Below are 12491 nucleotides of genomic sequence, written 5' to 3'. Positions count from 1 at the left end.
CCCCCCCCCCCCCCCCCCCCCCCCAAAGTTTATCAAGCTTGCTGTGAGCAGGAGCACACTACAGTTCCAAACTAGCTCCATTTTTGTTTTCCAGAACAGGCTGATCCAGTCCTAGTTTTACCCTGGTGCATGCAGGGATTTGTAGTTCTGATTTCTCCAGTGCATGCCTTAAGAAAAGCAAGACTATATTTCCCTGCATGCAATGGAAGTAAAACCAGAACTGGAAAAGTCTGTCCTGAAATTCTGGAGTCAGATGGCAACATTAAGGTCTGCATCTCCTACCCTTGAGGACTACAAACAGGTTTAGTGATCAGTATTGACAACTGCATGAAATCTCAACTGGGCAGACTAGATAGGCCATTTCCACCACCTTTTTCACCACCATTTCCTATGTCAATTACTCATTAGATATATTAGTATATGTTTTATTTGATAGAAACACAAAATCAACAAACTCTCTTATATAAACTGCAAGTTTACTTAATTATAAACTATATTCCTGTGAAGTGCAAAAGAATCCATTCCAGAGAAAGGGAAAAAAGCCTCTGTACCCCAACCTCCGCCCAATCTATATTTTTTTATAGAGTTTGGAGGAAATAAGATGAGTCACTTTCTTCATCGGCATAAAAAACCCTTATCGCGTTTCTGTTTTTGCTAAAAAGTTCAAATGACCTGTGAAGTTTTTAGCAAAAGCAGAAATGAGATAAGGGTTAATCATGTGCAGAACATGCTACATCTGTTTTCCCTTATTGCTCCCCCTTCTTTTCCCCACAGACTTTCTGGAGCCGTGCCTTTGGCTGATGTGTTACTGCCACATTCTTTTCCATGCCTCAGGATAGCCTTCCACTTCCATCTTTCATGCTTTTATTCAACAAATCCTCCCTTGAGGACTGGTATTCCAGGCCTCACACATCTGTTTCAGCTCCAGTCTGTTTCCTTACCTCCCTTCTAAATCTCCTCCCCCATGTTTGTGGTAATCAGTTTCTACACGCTTTTCAATATTTTGGCTGACATATTAAAGTTCTATTCATTCTTGATTTCAGTTACCATTGTCATTTTAAAGCATCCTGGCACATCTTTGCAAACATGCTAATACACATGTTACACAGCATTAAACAGATTCAATTGTACTAGGGTACAAAATTTTATATTTCCTGAGGTATATAATTTATAGGACAGTGAGCTTCATCAAAGGGGAATACACTGTCATTTCATTCTTACTTTTCATTAGCTGATTGGGCATTAAAAATTACACAAATTAAAAGCATATTCCAAGGTGTTAACATTCATTGAATCAGTTGTTACCATACCATTGAGTTAAAGTCTTATTGCAGCTTGTTTTATTGCCACACTGTTTCTTTGGCTGTGACAATTTTACATCACGGTATTTCCTCCTATAGACCAATTACCTGTTACAACATTGTGCATATAATTGCCTTTATCGGGGGAATGTTTCCAGTTGCCCGTATTATTAATCAGACACCAAAATGATGTCTGTGGATACTACTTGTCCCTTAAGCAAGGCTTGCTTATAAATAGTCTCATTTGTCCAATGAAGGGTTGCCATCATCCCTTACACAGGTATTATTGGGATAACAGACATGATTTTATCATTGTAGTCCCATATATCATGGCTGGCAAGGACAAGGATGATGTCAGGTCGGTGGGCACATATGATACAATCAGTCAAATTGCAACATCTTGGCCACTGTAACAAGTCTATTCTCATATGTATTCATTGTCCATTAACAAACAACAACATCCCAATACCATCATGTTGAGGGACATGATGTTTGTTTATTTTTTGTCCATTTCAATATTATTAGTTCGTCGAATATCTGATAAATGTATCCAAGAAGTATGACCTTCCAGACGGGCAGCGGTCTGAGTAAGGGCCGTGATAGCAAAAGGCCCTACATACACAGGATCCTTCCACGTTTTATGTGTAAAGTTCTTTCGTAGTACTAAATCACTACTTTAAAAGCACAAACATCATTAGTAGTCCCTGCCTGTGAGCTACATTTGTTCGGATCATATCACTCGTCAGGTTCAACATTGGGTTGTAGCTTGTGCCAGTACTGAGCTGTGCCTATCAGTACTTGCTGTCTGCATCGGGAAGAAATGACGTCCTGTCTGAATTTGGAATGGGGTCAATTTTGTACGCCCATTAGGTTGGGCCCTTATTGTCATTAATGCTAATGGCAAATACATCAGCCATGTATATAATTTTCCACCCATTTCTTTATGGAGAGATTTTAATAAGACTCTCAATTTTGTTTTTAAAATACCATTGTAGCGCTCCACCAAACCATTGGAGGTGGGGCGATACACTGATACTTTCCTGTGTGTTAAACCCATAATCGTTTCCATTTCTTTCAAAATACTGTTATTGAAATGTGTCCCGTTATCAGAAATTTATTCTAGACGGACACCCATGTCTTGGCATAATATGAGTTTACCAGGCATTGTACCACCTCATGTGCTGTCTCCCTTTTACATGGAAATGCTTCTATCCACCTTGAGAAAGCATCCACCCAAACTAACAAATATCTTTTTCCCTGCACTGGAACAATCATATCAGTGAAATCAATGTACCATTCTTTTGCTGGGCCTTCTGGTATTGGAAGTGTCCCAGGCGATATTTTAGGACCTCTTTTAGGTATGTTAATATTACATACTATGCAATTCTGCACAACCTGTTGAATCAAGTTATCAATTTTCAAAGTCCAAAATCTTTGCTCAAATTGTTGTTTCATTGTTTCCTTATTCCAATGCATGGTTGCATGCCACCCAGTCAATACCTTAATTGCCTGGCTCATTGGCATGCAAGGTAATCCTTCTTCCTCATTAAACCATTCACTTCCCAATTGCATACATCCCTTCAACCATTTTTCACTTTCCTGTCCCTCTGGCTGCCACATTTCAATCTTATCTACATTCGTAAGTGGCCTTCCTGTGTCTGTCTAGTATTATACAAAATCTTCTCACTTTGCTTAACCACCTCCGTTGCTGCTGCATCAGCCATTGCATTACCTAGTGCCTCAAAGGTTGGCCTTTCAGTGTGGGCCGGGGTCCACACAACTGCAGTTTTTCTACCTTCACGTTCCCTTCTTGCCAAAATTTCAAACAGCAATTTCCAATATGTGTAATGTTGTAAATTTTTACCTGCACTGGTTATCATCCCCCTACGCTGCCATTTTAATATATGATACTCATAGGCGTAGACTGGGGGGGGCGAGGGGGGGCAATGCCCCCCCAAACGACGAGGACGTGGACTGGCGCTAGAATGAAAAAAAAAAAAAAAAAACAAGCAGGCACGCGCTCGTCTCCGTCCGCTTCGCTGCTTCCCTGCCCTCTCTGTCTGCGTCCCGCCCGAAAGGAAATGACATCAGAGGAAGGCGGGACGCAGACAGAGAGGGCAGGGAAGCAGCGAAGCGGATGGAGACGAGCGTGTCTATCTACCCCCTCTCTTCCTACCCTCCGGCGCAGGTAGCACCAATCTTCTCTAAGTCTTTCTTGTTCCTGGCAGCGGTAGCGACGTACACGCTGCCTTCAGCTCTGCCCCGGAAGCCTTCTCTTCAAGTTCCTGTTCCCACCTATGTGGGAACAGGAACTTGAAGAGAAGGCTTCCGGGGCAGACCGAAGGCAGCGTGTATACGTCGCTACCGCTGCCAGGAGCACAGAAAGGTTGAAGAAGACTGCTGCCTGCACCGGAGGGAGGGAGGAAGAGAGGGGGTAAACGGAGTCACGATCCTGGACCTCGCGGGGGGGGGGGGGGCAGCAGAGGGAAGATGAATGGGACTGGGAGGGTGGAGAGCAGAGGGAAGGAGTAAGAGATGGATGGGACTGGGAGGGTGGGAAGCAGTGGGAAGGAGCAGGAGATGGATGGGACTGGAGGGGTGGGAAGCAGAGGGAAGGAGCAAGAGATGGATGGGACTGGGAGGGGTGGGTGGGGAGCAGAGGGAAGGACCAGGAATTGGATGGGACTGGGAGGGTGGGAAGCAGAGTGAAGGAGCAGGAGATGGATGGGACTGGGAGGGTGGGAAGCAGTGGGAAGGAGCAGGAGATGGATGGGACTGGGAGGGGTGGGAAGCAGAGGGAAGGAGCAAGAGATGGATGGGACTGGGAGGGGTGGGTGGGGAGCAGAGGGAAGGACCAGGAATTGGATTGGACTGGGAAAGGAGGTGAGCAGAGGGAAGGAGCAGGAGATGGATGGGACTGGGAGGGGTGGGTGGGGAGCAGTGGGAAGGAGCAGGAGATGGATGGGACTGGGAGGGGTGGGAAGCAGAGGGAAGGAGCAAGAGATGGATGGGACTGGGGAGGGGTGGGTGGGGAGCAGAGGGAAGGACCAGGAATTGGATTGGACTGGGAAAGGAGGTGAGCAGAGGGAAGGAGCAGGAGATGGATGGGACTGGGAGGGGTGGGTGGGGAGCAGAGGGAAGGAGCAGGAGATGGATGGGACTGGGAGGGGGGGGGGAGCAGAGGGGAAGGAGCAAGAGATGGATGGGACTGGGAGGGGTGGGTGGGGAGCAGAGGGAAGGACCAGGAATTGGATTGGACTGGGAAAGGAGGTGAGCAGAGGGAAGGAACAGAAGATGGATGGGACTGCGAGGGGTGGGGAGCAGAGGGATGGACCAGGAGATGGATGGGATTTGGAGAGGTCAGGCACAGCAGAGGGAAGGAGCAAGAGATGGATGGGACGGAGGGAATGGTGAGCAGAGGGAAGGAACAGAAGAGTGGATGGGACTGGGAGGGGTGGGAGCAGAGGGAAGGAGCAAGAGATGGATGGGACTGGGAGGGGTGGGTGGGGAGCAGAGGGAAGGATCAGGAATTGGATTGGACTGGGAAAGGAGGTGAGCAGAGGGAAGGAGCAGGAGATGGATGGGACTGGGAGGGGTGGGGAGCAGCGGGAAGGAGCAAGAGATGGTTGGGACTGGGAGGGGTGGGGAGCAGAGGGAAGGAGCAAGAGATGGATGGGACTGCGAGGGGTGGGGAGCAGAGGGATGGACCAGGAGATGGATGGTATGGGAGAGGTCAGGCACAGCAGAGGGAAGGAGCAGAAGATGGATGGGACGGAGGGATGGTGAGCAGAGGGAAGGAACAGAAGATGATGGGACTGGGAGGGGTGGGGAGCAGAGGGAAGGAGCAAGAGATGGATGGGACTGGGAGGGTGGGGAGCAGAGGGAAGCCTACTGGAAAGAAGACACTGCATAAAACAGAAGACACTGGGATCAAAGCGAATAGAAAAACTACATGATCAGACAACAAAGGTAAATAAAAGTTTATTTTATTCATAATTTATTAATTGAAATGTGTCAGCTTTTTGAAATGTGCATCTGTGATATTTTGCCTGTAAATTTCATTTCCTTCCTCCATATTAGCATATTCATTTGCATATGTATATATGCAAATGATATGCTAATATGCTCCGCCCATTTTTTTGCCCCCCCAAATGAAACAGTCAAACTACGCCTATGATGATACTGTAGTGAACTTGCAACGTAACCACTATCAGTATATATAGTGACATTTTGAGTCATATCAGTTTGGTTGTAAGGCCGTAATAACGGCCATAAAGTTCAGCATGCTGTGCAGTATGGTCAGGAGGGGTTTTATATTGTACTTGCATTATCTTTCTTAGATTCTCATCTACTGCACGCAGGCAAAGCCTGCAACAGTCCTTTCACAAGCTCCATCTGTAAACCATATCAACCCATCAGATAAGGGTTCAAAAGTAAGACAGTGAAATGTAGGGATTTTTATAGTATTGATCTCACCCTCTTGATCGACAGGAAAAGCAGATCTATCTTATTTCTCTGTTCTTTAGTTAATGGTATTATTCTTATATCTTGTCCTAAAAGTACTGCTACATTATGGTCCACATCCGCATCTTGCCCTGTTTGAGCCTTATACAAATTTATACATTTTGTCAAATGTGCCGAAAAATCAGTTTTAGGGTCCCATTTATTTGCCGTAATGGCTGAAAAATCAATCAGGGTTGGATACATCACATGCAGCGCTGCAGAAAGAGCAGCCTTAATATTCCCTACATATACATCCCCATCTGCAGTATGTGACGGCAGACGCTGATATCCACACTGCACTGCCAGTTGAGAAATACTGATACCTGATGCTGCACATAAAGCTTTAAAATCCCCAATAGTCAATTGAGTTCCTGCTTTTGTCAAATTCTGTACATCCTCAAGTGATGTAGGTCCTCCCTTGTCACGGGGGAAGGGGAGATGTTTAACTTCCAACAGGTTTTTAGTAACTCCCCACATTTGATTTTATCCATTCTCACAAGCTCTGCAGCTACATGGGTTTCCCTAAAAATTGCCTTTGACGGTCTGGGTGTCAATTTGAACAGGATTACCTTTGGTTTTTGTTGAGGTCTCGGGACTAACCCGTAGCCGTCCCTCAGCCTCAAATTATGTTGACAAATCATATTGTTCAGAGGTTATTAGAGATTTTAAATCACCTCTTTCACCTATTAGCCCTACACACAAAACTAGCTAGGACTGTGACTAGTTCAAACCAGATGATCTCTTAAAACTGCAGAAATCTCACTTAAAAAGGGTCAGACAAAGTTGAATTGAAAAGATATTCTACATAGAGAAATAGAACCTATTAATTAAACAGAATAACACATATTTTAAAATAAGCAGAGATCAGAATTCCCTATAAGACAAAGAACTTATTTAATAAAACTAATCTAAACAATCTTTTAACACTGCTTGCTTGCTATCCAGTATATGACCTTCTAACCTGTAGCCTAGACACCCGAGAAATCAAAACCAGATGGCATTCCTCAACCCCCAGGCTGAACCAAAGGCTGCTTTTTATAATTTTCCTGTTCTTGCTGTATTTTTTCTACATCTGCATGAAAAAGATCTGCTGCTACAGAAAATAAATTCCAAATTGTAAGATGCTTCTCTAAACTTTTCTGCTTTTTCTTGTTGTCTTGTATGTATTTCAGTAGAGATAATAATTTTGGACGATCAAACGATCCATACTGAGACCAGCTCAAAAAAGAATCTTTTGCATCATATTTGACCCATTTCTCATGTGTTTCTTCAATCTGTTTTTTTTCTAACGGGAATAATTCTATGACATGCTGCAAAGGGGTGCATTTTTTTGAACTATCTAAATCTAAATACAAAGTATATACAGGGGGCTTTTCTTTCTTATCTGCCCCTTTCCCTTCCATTTTATTCTGACTATTAAAATTTCTCCTATAAAGCCACAACTTACAAAAATATACTAATGCACCTAAACAAAGAAAATATACAAAAAAGAAAACTACAAAGCTAAACAAATATACCACTAATAAGTCCACAATGTAAGCTTACTCACGCGTCTTCTCGTTTCTTTTTAGCAAGCCCAGGAGTCGTCGCCCGTATGTCCACTTCAGTAGGTTGATCACTCCCACTTCCGTGGTGCACAGAAATCAGGCTTAAACAACGCTTGCTCTCAAAATCCTGTAAAAAACTTCGTTAACAACAAACACTTAATTTGTCATTCGTCTCGCCTTCTCTTTTCCGTGTGCGGCATAAATCTTCTGTCCTGCCGCGGTCACCACTTTTGTAGAAAAGGCCAGACGAATTTCCTATTTAATATAAAAAGTTTATTCTTAGTTCAGAATTTACTGAATAGCATCAATGGGCTTATTCAGGAAGCATTGTATAAGCAATATACAGCAAATAAATCAGAATGCTTAAGCAAGCAATGTACAGGCAAAAAAAATCAGAATGCTTACTACTTCTTTGTTCCACTCTGTTTTTATACCGTTCTTCTTTGGCATCTGACTAATTCTCTCATACAACATTCCTGTGCAAGTCTCTGAATACCACAACGCTGTTAATCATGTGCAGAACATGCTACATCTGTTTTCTCTTATTGCTCCCCCTTCTTTTCCCCACAGACTTTCTGGAGCCGTGCCTTTGGCTGATGTGTTACTGCCACATTCTTTTCCATGCCTCAGGATAGTGTTGACATAGCTTTTTCTGATCATGTTCTTTGAAGCCTTCCACTTCCATCTTTCATGCTTTTATTCAACAGTCAGTAGGGCTACTAGAACTACTCTGCTTAGAATCTGAAATGCAGACAGGAAAATGATGAACTGTGGAGAGCAGTGATTTATTAGAGTATGGCTGTCCCAGACTCCTCTTCCTCAGCAGCAGGGGAAAAAAAAGGGTGATTGCTGGCAGTTTTCCCTTTCCCCTTACCCCCAAGAGAGAGAGAGAGAGAGAGATACAAGGCTGAAGTGCACTGGCGCTAGTTGCAGCTGTCTGAAAGGCAGGAGTGTTAGCAGAGAGAGACTGAGCCCTCAGCAGCATAAAATCTGTTGCTTGCTACAGAGAGCTGTGATATGTCCTTTCACCTTCTCTCCCCATAGGCAGAAGTGGGATTCGAACCCCAGCTTCCCTGGTTCTGAGCCCAGTGCTCTAACCACTAGAGCGCTTTCTCACCAGCATGCTTGTACACTACTATTTGGGAAACCTAAGTTTCATTCTTGAGAAATGTTTGGCCTCCTGGAGGAGGTAGTGGAGATGATGACTCTGAATTCAAGAAAGCGTGGGACAAACACATAGGATCTTTAAGGGAGAGGAAGGGATAGTATGTGGTATGATTGGGCAGACTGGATAGGCCATATGATATTTATCTGCCTTCATTTTCTCTGTTTCTGGCTAGGATGGTGTTAGAAATACAGAAAATGATGGCAGAGAAAGACCACACTGCCCAACCAGTCTGCCCATCTAAATCAATAGTCCAGTTTCTACAACCCCTTCCTCTCCCTTGGAGATCCTCAATGCTTATCCCATACTTTCTTGAATTCAAATATTGTTCTCGTCTTCACCACCACTGCTGGGATGCCGTTCCATACATCCACTACCTGTTCCATAGAGAAATATTTCTTTATATTACTCCTGAATCTGTTCCCTTTCTCTTTTATCCTATAACCCTTGTTCCCAGAGCATCCTTTCCATTGAAAAAGGCCTGACTTGTGTGTTTATATCCTTGGAGGTATTTAAATGTCTATCATCAGTGCCCTTTTCCATTTCCTCCAGTATATGTAAAGTTCACTATAGTGGAGGAAGCACTCACACTCCCTAGATGGGAGAGAGTTCCAGAAATTACAGAATGGCTACACTTCATGGGTGAATTTAGGGTCCATGATGATTGCAGGGTTCCTGGAGGAGCACATGGCCCTCAGTCAGGAAATGTTACTGCAGTGGCTGGGCTGGTGGAGAGGCAGGAAAAGGGATTTAAAATAATGGTAAATGAAGGCTCATGGTGCCAGATTTCAGCCCTGGTTTTGTTCGAGCTTGATGCCCAAAGAACCAGGCAGAGGCTGCCACGCCCAAAAAAAAAAAACGCACTCCCACTACTACTGTACTTTTATGCTTTCCCATAGGATGCGTTTTCACCTTCTTTTCTTTTTTTTTTTTATCTTCAAGGTCAGATTTTAGTCCAGATGGCAGACAGTCACAGACACCTGAACTCTGGGGTGGAGAGAGTGGTGAGTACATTCTGCTTACGTCATGTCTAAGGTCTCATGGAATTTTTCTTTTCTTTTCTCTTTTTTAAGATTTATGACTGGCAAATTAAAACATCAGCTATGAACTTAGAGGTGAATTAAGAGCAAAGAAAGTGACAGGTTGACTTTGAGTCAGGCTGTGTCCACTGGAAATCAGGCGTGCAGGCTTCCATAGTGCTTTTGAGAAGACACTGAAATCGAGCAGCACAGGCTAGCACTCTGTGCAGGGACATTTTGTTAAAACAATATTCAACTTTTGTACAATTGTAACACTTGGGTGACTGGGGCTTCAGGCTTAAGGGCAAAGGCAGGGGCAAACCTTTCCTTTCCTGCCCCAGGGGGAGTAGAGAGGAGAGGGTGAATATAGCTCACTTGCAGGGCCCTGCCTGTGTACAGTGCTGTCTTCTTCCTGTGGCTGCACCAGTTCATTCACCTGTCAGGCCAGGCCAGTCTTTGAATACAAATACACAGATCAATACTGAGACCCAGCAGCAAAACCTTTTTTTGGAGGGTACTTGGGTGGTACTGAGTACTGGCAATTTTTTCATTGCCCGCTAAAATTGACCCATGGTCCCCAAGTATTAATCAAAGAGCACAGATACCGAGAACCCCAAACACATACAGAGAGAAAGCCCGTCATGGAAGCAGTGGAGGCACACGCTGCAGCCCCTGCAAAATGTAGAAGACTTGGGTTTCATAGGCCCAGCTATCCAGACAATAAAAGTGGAAAACAAAATTTTCATTTTGGTTTAGTGATTTGAATATGTCAGCTTTGAGCACATGAATGTGCAGGGTCTCTGATATCTTTGTATTTTGCACAGTATAGGAGGAAATACATTTCTGTTTCCATTTCTCCAGTGTTATACTGCAGGCAGTATCCAGCTTCTTGGTGTTTCCAGTTCAGCATTTGTACATTTGTTTCTAATATGTGGTCATTTATTCTGTATTTGGCAAGTCTCTGTTCATATTTTGCAGGTATGACCAAGGTGAGGGATTTGTGATCATGCCATTTTTGAATAGAGATTTATAGCAATCTGGCTCGTTCTCTTTTCCCAACAAGAAGTGCAGTCTAAGGACTTATGTAATATTTGCAATGCTGCCTTTTCATAGAAACTGTGGTTTATTACCGGTGTGTGTGTGTGTGTGGGGGGGGGGGGGATTTACTGGTCATCCCACACCTTAACAATGACCCTGCATGTCAATTACCAGCACCTTTTTTGCTAGAAAAACGTATGGCCCAGCAGTCACCGTAGAGTGAATTTTTATAGGTGCTTATACATTTAAAGGCAGTTCTATAAACGGTGTATAGTACCAGCACACACGTGCCCAAAATCCCATGTATACCCCACTATTCTACCTAAGCGCTATTCTGTAAATATATGGTTATCTTGAATATCTCATATTTGCAAGGGGGCATACACTAGGTGGGGATCTCACACGTCCAACTTACAGAAGTTACATGGCTACCTCCTTCATTTAGGCACTTGCACTAAGGCCAGTTAAGTGCAGAGAGTTATCTATTTATGTACAAATTTATATACCACATAATCTAATAGTCTAAGTGGTTCACAAAATACACTCATAATACAAGACATTAATATATAAAATGCATAAAGATCTTACTAGATCTATGCGGTAGGATTAGTACTGCCAATCAATCACCATCAACAAAAACCTGTCTAAATAAATATGCTTTAAGACCTTGGTGAAAAGTCAACAATGTCGAAATTGCTCTTAATCTATGTGGAAGGGAATTCCACAGCATAGGTCCTGCTACTGAAAACATTCTATGTCGAGACACTTCGAAGCAGATATGGCGGAATGATGGAACATTTAGTAACCCATAAGTCATAGATCTCAATTGACGTGGTGGCCTATAAATGGTTAATGTAGAGGCAATAATCAAAGGAGTGTCGACACTCAACACTTTATAAATCAAATTTAGACTTTTACATTTAATACATCACTGAATAGTTAACCAAGGTAAGGTCTTTAAAATTTGTGCAATACGACTTGACTGAGGAATGGCAATTATCACCCAAGTCACTGCATTATGAGCAATTTTAAGTGAATGCAAGAAATGTGGTAATCTTAAATACAGAGCATTACAGTGATCAATGTATGGTAAAACCATACTCTGAATTACTGTATGAAAATTATAGGCACTCAAAAGTCCTTTCAGTCGAGCCAATATTCGTAAATTAAGCGTGTTGATACTGGGTTACTCTAGTATTCTATAACGATGTCTGGGTTCCATTATAGAACAGGCTCTTTCATGTGGACTTGGGGTGCTCTATTATTCAGCTGCCTCCTTTGTGGTAGCCACTAAACACATAAATCTCCTGTCCAGGAATATTTAGCAGCACTACACTGATAGCACTGCTGAAAATTCCCTCTAAAACAGAGCTTTCCAAACTGAGTTAGGACCCCAAATGGTGTTGCAAAACCTGTGTTTGGAGTCATGAAGTGGTTGGGCACTCCATAGAGTTTCATTGTCCTGCACCACCTTGGGGTTGCACGCTTGGACATGGCTACAGAAAGATTGGTGAATGCTGCGCTAAATGCTACAGCATTATCTGGATAGTACCAGAGTGGAGCAAGGGCATTCTGTTTATACATATTCCCTGAAATTCTATAAATGGCGCTTAAAATTGTGCATGCAAATTTAGAATGCCCTAAAATCTAATTGATTAACAAGCCAATTAAGCTGATAATTGGGTGCCAGTAATCAATTATCACAACAGCATCGAGCCTAATTCCTATACATTCAAGAAATTCTCTTTGCAAAACAGTTTTTGAAATATTATTGGCTCTATCAGACACACATGTGTAACCCTTAGGCTATATTATTTAAGCCAAACGTGTATATATATAGGGTGAGCATGTAATCTTCATCAATCCTTCAACTACAAGTTTTTCATATCTTCCCAGAAAGAAATTTTTGAGAAAGTAC

General features: G+C 43.1%; 1 protein-coding gene across 1 annotated transcript in view; it reads left to right on the top strand.

The window, feature by feature from the left end:
• Window positions 1-12491, top strand: part of BAIAP2L2 (BAR/IMD domain containing adaptor protein 2 like 2) — a 91678-nt gene that overhangs the window by 17732 nt on the left and 61455 nt on the right. The window contains exon 4 of the mRNA XM_030190047.1: window positions 9459-9520. Within this exon, the coding sequence (XP_030045907.1) occupies window positions 9459-9520 (62 nt within the window). The remainder of the gene's footprint in view (window positions 1-9458; window positions 9521-12491) is intronic.

Source organism: Microcaecilia unicolor, chromosome 1 (assembly GCF_901765095.1).
Source record: "Microcaecilia unicolor chromosome 1, aMicUni1.1, whole genome shotgun sequence".
Classification (NCBI taxonomy): Eukaryota; Metazoa; Chordata; class Amphibia; order Gymnophiona; family Siphonopidae; genus Microcaecilia; species Microcaecilia unicolor.
Note: the sequence above shows the minus strand (reverse complement) of the source record. Positions and strands in the feature narration are given on the sequence as shown.